Source organism: Pteropus alecto, unplaced genomic scaffold, assembly GCF_000325575.1.
Source record: "Pteropus alecto unplaced genomic scaffold, ASM32557v1 scaffold540, whole genome shotgun sequence".
Classification (NCBI taxonomy): Eukaryota; Metazoa; Chordata; class Mammalia; order Chiroptera; family Pteropodidae; genus Pteropus; species Pteropus alecto.
This window is the reverse complement of record NW_006429308.1, coordinates 56,920-64,492: the sequence shown is the minus strand read 5'-3', so window position 1 is coordinate 64,492 and position 7,573 is coordinate 56,920. Positions and strand designations below refer to the sequence as shown.

Sequence of the window (7,573 nt, the reverse complement as noted above, 5' to 3'; positions counted from 1 at the left end):
AAAGAAAGAAGCCATAACATTAGCAAAGGGCCTGCTAGGCTGAAACCCTCCAGGGACTCTTTGGGAACTACTTTCTGACCCACAGAAGAAAGCCAGCCCGCTTCCCTGAGGCCATACCTGCTGTTTGCCCAAACATGTTATTAACTTATCTCATACCTCCTGAATCTGCTATTTGTTTTTTGTGATCTTTCCAAAAACCAAACCTGGGCTCAAAGATTGGGGATTTCTCACTCCAGGATATATTCACAGCTCTCTAAAAGGAAGCCCAGTCCAACAGAAAGACCCAATAGTTCTGTGCCTTGTTAACTCAATTCACCCTCTGTGAGGCTTGTTTTCCTCATTTGTTTATGAGGAACGATAATTGTATCTACCCTTCAGTGTTTCTGTGAGAACTATGTACCATCATCCATGTACAATGCTTAGTACAGTATTTAGTACATAGTATGAAGTCAATAAATACTCATTATTATTATTTTCGTGAAGGAGGTGGGTAATAATCTCTGCCTCACAGGGATATCGAGGGGATAAAAACATGGGTTTCTGTGACAAGCTAGCCACACAGATTTAAAAAAAAAAAAAAAAAGCTACTCATCTAATCACATTAGCCTGAGAGCTTGGAGCTTAAGAACAACATTTTTTTCTCTCCCTTTTTCACACCAGTACCAGGTCTGATGTTGCGGGGTGAACAAAAAGGGAAGGAGTGTGGTGGATGGGGGAGGCGAGATTTAAATGGGATTTAGATAAAATTGAAATGACTATTCTTACGCACTAAAGGAGGGAGGCCAACAGAAAGGGCATGGTTTCAAAGTTGTCCCAGGAAAATGTGATTACATTCTAGGTGACAAACTAAAAGGTGGATATGACCATTACTCATTCCTTTTTCACACGGGTCTGGCTCCTGGAAGAGTGTTTGTCTCTGATTCACATTAATCGGGAAGGGCTTCCAGCAAGAGCCCCTCTGCGTATTTGGGGAGCTGAGTTAACTCACAGAAGTGGTCCCAGGCAAACCCTGCCATGAGAGGCCTCTGGTCTCAGGCAACTGCTCACTGCAGTGAGCATATTTTTCCCAGTGAAAAAATGTCTCCAGGGACAGAGGATCGTAAAAATACTGCCCTGTTCCCAGCCATGTTTATGTTGGCCTAATCAGTGGAGGGCACCAGTTTAGGTAGCCAATTCCCCTTGAGAGCCAAAGAGCCTGAGGTTGTCCCATAAGTAGGATAACATCCATCCCCCAATAATTTAATTTAGTCTCTGAGAAACACATCATTTATTCTTAACTGGATTGACAAGAAATAAGAACAGAACTTAAGTTAGTCTGTATTTGGGAAGAGAGATTTCCTCAGGCTTTTTATTATTGGAAGGAAGATGTACTCTCACTACATATTTATGACCAGAGATTATCAGCATCACATATTTGAGATTCTTTCCAACAACGATCACCACCAATTCTCCCAGCTGGTGCCAAAATTCATGCCCAATGTTTATTTCTTTGATGTCATTTGACAAACATTCAAGAATCATTTACAATGTTCCAGGTCATGTAAGGGGTGAAGAGAATACAAAAATAAACAACAGTGGATATTCTAGTGGGTGTCAGATACCATCCAAAAGACAAGAGATAACAAGTATTCATGAGGTTTTGGAGAAAAGGAAACATTTGCTGAGAATATAATTGGTGCAGCCACTAAGGAGCACAGTATGGAGATTCTTCAAAAATTGAAAATAGAACCACCATATGATCCAGCAATCCCAATTCTTTCAGCTATATGATCAAAGGAGGTGAAATCATTATCTCAAAGAGATATCTGTACTCCTGTACTCCCATATTCATTGCAGTATTATTCACAAGAGCCAAGATATGGAAACAACCTAAGTGTCTGTTGATGAATGAATGAAGAAAGAAATATGATACATGTAATATATGAATATAATATATATTATATATTATAGTTCCTATCATAAATATATAAATATATAATAGGAACTATTCCACCTTTAAAAAAAGAAGGTGGAATAGGCCAGAGAAAGACAAATATTTCATGATTTCACTTATAAGTGGAATGAAGAAGGAAAATAAGTTGAGCTCATAGAAATGGACGTTAGAATGGTGCTTGCCAGAGGCTGGGGTGAGGAAATAGGAAAAGGTTGGTAAAAGAAATACAAATCTCACTTATAAGATGAGTAAGTTCTGAGGATCTACTGTATAAATGGTGACCTTATACTTATATGTAGTTAATAATATGACATTGTATAATTGAAATTTGCTGAGATTAAAACTTAAGTATCCTGAGCAAAAATAAGTAAAAGTAAATATGTGAGGTAATAGATGTGTTATTGACTCAATTGTGGGAATCCTTTCACAACATATATGTATATCAAATCATCACTTTGAATATATTATAATTTTATTTGTTAATTATACCTCAATACATACGTAAATTAGCTCAAAATTGATCATTGACCTAAATTTTAAAAAATATTTTAAATGTAAACAGAAATCTATAAAACTTTAGAAAAACATGGAAGAAAATCTTTAAGATCTAGGGCAAAACTGTCTTAATCTTGACACCAAAACATGATTTATTTAAGGAAAAATTCATACGTTAAGCTTCATTAAGATCAAAAGCTGCTGCTATGTAAAATATTCAGTTAAAAGGATTAAAAGTCAACCTACAAAGTGGGAAAATATATGTACAAATTTCATATCCAACAAAGGTCTAGTATCCAGAATATATAAAGGACTCTGAAAATTCAAATAGAAAAAAAAAATCTAATTAGGAATAGGCAAAGTCATGAAGAGACTTTGATGAATATATTTCATGAAAAAATATATTCATCTGGCAAAGAAAAAATGTTCAAAATTATTAGACAGTAGGAAATGAAAATTAAAACTAGTTAGATATCACAACACATTTATCAGAATGGCTAAAAAATTTTCTTTAAGGTAAAAACACAAATGCTGACAAAGACGTGAAGAAACTGGATCACACATACATTTCTGGTTGAAATGAAAAATGGTATAGCCAGTCACTCTGCAAAAGATTTTAGCAGTTTCTAAAAACTAACATACAGCTGAGTATTTCTATTCCACAGTATTTATCCCAAAGAAATAAAGTTATGTTCACCAACAGCTTGCACATACATATCTATAGTAGCTTTATTCATAATAGCCAAAAACTGGTAATAACACAGATGTTCTTCAATAAGTGACTTGTTAGACAAACTGGTATAGCCATGCCCTATAACATTATTCGGAAATTTGTAAATGAAATATTAATACATGAAATAAGCTGGATAAATCTTCAGAGAACTATGCTGAGTAAAAAATAAATAAATAAAAACAATCTCTAAAGATATACACTGTGTGATTTCATTTCTATAACTTTCTTGAATTGACAAAATTATATAGAGATATAGAACACATTAGTGATTGCCAGGGATTAAAAAGGGACAGGAAGTAGGAGTGGCAAGAAAAGGACAACATGAGGGGTCCTTGTGATAGAAATATTCTGTATCTCGACTGTAGCAAGTTCAGTATCTTTATTTTTATATTGTATATTGTTTTGCAAGACGTTACCACTGGGAGAATTAGGAAAACAGTACATGGGATCAAAATAAAAAGCGTGCACACACACACACACACAAATCTTAAAAAGTTTTAGTTTCCATGCTATAGTATTTATAATTCTTTTTTCTGTAATGATGAGCAGCCAACAAAGAAGTGGCTAAAAGTGGGGAGAGGGGCCTGACATGAAGTAATTATGTGCCTCAGAGTGGTCTCTCTGGCAGGGTGTGGATGTAAGAGTGGAAGTGGACAAGACAGCAGATGCATTGGTAGGAAGCATAGAGACAACACACTTGATGGCCTCTATTTCCTGTGTGAAGTTAGGAGCAATATCAAATTAGCCACTGAGAGTTGAGACAACAGGCTGGATGAAGAGCTTGAGAAGAATGGTGACAATTAAAAAACTGAAAGGAAAGAATTGTGAAATGACGCTAACATCTCTGCTCAGTTTAATCACCATGATTTAGTTTTGATATAATTCAAATAGAAAAAAAAAATTTCTATTCAGAGTGGTGTGATTTTTCCCTAAACTTCCTTGTCAGCTAAAGGGGAGAAAGGTAAGCAGGCTAGAACCAGTTCAGGCTGTGAGAATCAAAGAAGAAAAAGTCAAATGTGTCCATAGAAAGCAGCTTCAAGTCAATGACCATGGTCCAAATTGATTTAAGAAAGAGCTCAGGCCAGAGTTGTTTTGGGGTGGAGCTCCCCAGAAAGTGAGAAAGAACACAGATGGATTTTGTATGTGATGAGAAACCAAGCAAGAATTCGAACCTAGGTCCGACCGGCTCTATAGTTCATATTCTCTCCATTGTCCAAGTTTCCTCCTTTTGAACCTGTTTGACTTAGTAGGTCAGTCCTAAGTTATAAGCGTGGACAGAATTTGTGCCAGTCCCAGCCTGGAGCTACAAGGCCAGAGTCCTGGTGTCTGTCCCAGAATGAGAGCCGAGAGTTTAGAACAGGGTATGCGGGCCTTTCAGGAGTCTGCTCCTTCTCCACCTCCTCTAGGAAGACTTCCCTGACTTCCTCAGGCTGAGAATCTCCCCACACATCACTTCATATCCCTACCCTCTGTGAAGACTGGGAGCTCCTGTAGGAATCCTGGAGCCACACTAGAAGTGTTGTCCTAGAAGGATTTCAAATGCAGATGGGTTGTTGAAGTTGACAGTCTCAGACTACAACAATTTGAACTTGGTGGAATATTATAGAATCTATGATTCTCTTTTCCTTCCCCCTTGTTTAATCCCTTCAAAAACTTCCCCTGATTCCAAAGTAGCTCCAAATTTTCCACTCCTCAGGGACCAGAGTGAAGTAATTCTTCTATGGCCCAAACCTGGCCCTCCCTAGAGAGGCTGCCAAAGCATGTACATGCAGCAAGATAAAAGGCTGCCATGAGACATCTGAGCTCCTGCAAGATGTGGAGTAGCAAAGCAGCCTGCGACAACAGCCAGAGTGAGTAACCTGGGGTCCTAACACATCCTCCTTCTCCACTTCCCAGATGGGTGACTGCCAGCACTTTAGCCTCAGATGAAGATATTGGTAGAAAGGGTCTGGAAATAATGCAGAAGAAGGAGAATCACTCTTGGACAATGAAAAAGATAGTAGTCTCATCTCCTGCTTAAAGAAGAGGGCCTAAAGAAGGCTGCCTTCCTGAGATTCAGGGAGTTTACAGCTCAGAAATAAACTGGAAACCCAGCTAACACTTCTGGAGAGAGATGTCCTGCATAGCTCTCAAGAGGGAGAGTGGATGAGAGGATGTGTCATTCCAATCTCATGTTCCATCTGGCATTCCAATCTCATGTTCAGTTTCTTTTTCTTTTATTATCAACTCATTTTTATACTCTAATATAAAAAATTTAATTTGGTTCATGATTTCTTTAATTTCTTTATTTAGAAAAGTATTGTACAGAATTTTTTCTCTTTTTTAAATAATTTCTGATCTCTAAGAGTATTTTTATATAACTGTAACTTGTTTTGTCCCTTTTAATTTTTACAAAACACATCTGTACAAATTCTATGTTGGAACTTTGTTATTCATCTTTGAATGGTGTGAGTTCTACCAAAGCCTGAGAGAGAGAGAATGGAGGATGACAGAATTGAGAATCTTCTGCTCTAGAGGCACCTCTCTCCCAAAAGGAAAAAAAAAAAAAAGGTCATTCTTACCTTCAGAGCAAGCCCATTACATTGGCTAAATATGGCATAACTGTAGACCCAAGGGTTCAGAGTAAAACCTCTTTTAGCTCACAGACCTATTTTTGGTAGGTTTTAAAATTTCCACTAAAAGATATTTGGGTAGTTGTTTCTCTTATGTTCTTTTATTAACCTACCTTTAAAGGGCTTTTCATTTGCTTATTTTTTTGTATTGAGATTTAAGGGCAAATCCTAGAAAAACAACAATAACAAACCCATTCTATCAACCCTTCAGGCTTCTACAGTATGTTTGCAATTTATTTCCAGGAGGGCACTGTTTCTTGTTTAAAATAAAGTGATTTTGATTAAGCTCTTTAGAATCATCTCACATATTTTCAAAATCATTGTTTTCTTCAATGTGTGAAGAGATCAGTGTTTCATACTATACCGTGCTACTTTTGTAGTCAATAGATTTAAAATATAGTTACTATCTAGTTTACTTTTAGAGTACATTTTTAAATTTACATTTTATATTTGATATTGTGTGTGAACCCACATCACCTAATATCAGAACTGGTGTTTTCCCAGTAATTTTATCTTGCTTTCTTATTTTTCTGTCCAGATTGAGGTCACATCTTTCTGGAGACCTCATCTGCCTTCCAACGATGCTCCCTTCCCAGTCCTATGTCAACATCTCCTTCTTCCAACCACCTGCTTTCCTGATGATTGGCATCCCAGGGCTAGAGGCCGTTCATGGCTGGATCTCCATCCCCTTCTCCTCCATGTACACTGTGGCCCTCGCTGGGAACTGCCTGATCCTCCTGGCTGTGAGGAGGACTCCCAGCTTGCACCAGCCCATGTACTATTTCCTGTCCATGTTGGCCCTCACCGATGTGGGTCTCACCTTGTCCACACTGCCCACCACCCTGGCTGTGCTCTGGTTTGACCGTCGTCTCATTGGCTTCAGTGCCTGCCTGGTCCAGATGTTCTTCCTCCACTCCTTCTCTGTAGTGGAGTCCTCGGTGCTCCTGGCCATGTCATTTGACCGCTTTGTGGCCATCTCCAACCCTCTGCGCTATGCAGCTATCTTCACGAATAGTGTCATCATCAAGATTGGACTGGCCATTGCGGCTAGAGCCACTGTGTCCCTCTTCCCTGTACCCTTCTTACTGAAGCGACTGCACTTTTGCCCTGGCAAGATCCTCTTGTCCCATTCATTCTGTTTCCATGCAGATGTCATGAAACGGGCCTGCACTGACATTACTGTCAACATTCTTTATGGCCTCTATGTAGTGCTGTCCACAGTGGGTGTAGACTCCTTGCTTATTGTCTTATCCTATACTCTTATTCTTCATACAGTAATGGGTCTGGCCTCGCCCAGGGAGCGTGTCCGGGCCCTCAACACTTGTGTTTCTCATATCTTAGCCGTTCTGGTTTTCTACATCCCAGTCATAGGTGTGTCCATGATCCACCGTTTTGGAAGGCACCTGCCTCACATTGTACATGTTCTTATTGCCTATGTGTACCTGGTGGTGCCCCCTGTGCTCAATCCCATCATTTACAGTGTGAAATCCAAGCCCATCAGGGAGGCCATGCTCAGAGTGTTGAGGGAGAAGAGGCAAAGCTGATGAAACCAAGAAACAACCACAGAATTAGAGGGGAAACATGCCAAACGATCTTATCTTATGTCCAGAAAACCCCCATTCGGAGCCTTGACTCAGACACATAATCATGAGTATGGAAAGTAAATGGATACCCTCAAACTGATGGGTGAAGAATAGTCTTGATTCTTTTCTGCATTCAATAACTTTAGCTATTTTATTCAGCATTAATTTGTGTAACAATCTGCACTCATTACTAGAGATATTAAAATGAACCACGTAT

General features: G+C 38.8%; 1 protein-coding gene across 1 annotated transcript; it reads left to right on the top strand.

Moving 5' to 3' along the window:
* Positions 1-6,354: 6,354 nt before the first annotated feature.
* Positions 6,355-7,317, top strand: LOC102879031 (olfactory receptor 51I2). The gene has a single exon (XM_006903820.1). It carries the CDS (start codon positions 6,355-6,357, stop codon positions 7,315-7,317), a length of 963 nt encoding a protein of 320 aa, XP_006903882.1.
* The last annotated feature ends 256 nt before the right edge of the window (positions 7,318-7,573 follow it).

Bases quoted from the DNA above. Each gene is read 5' to 3' on its own strand.
- LOC102879031 (XM_006903820.1), top strand. From the start codon at position 6,355: ATGCTCCCTTCCCAGTCCTATGTCAACATCTCCTTCTTCCAACCACCT.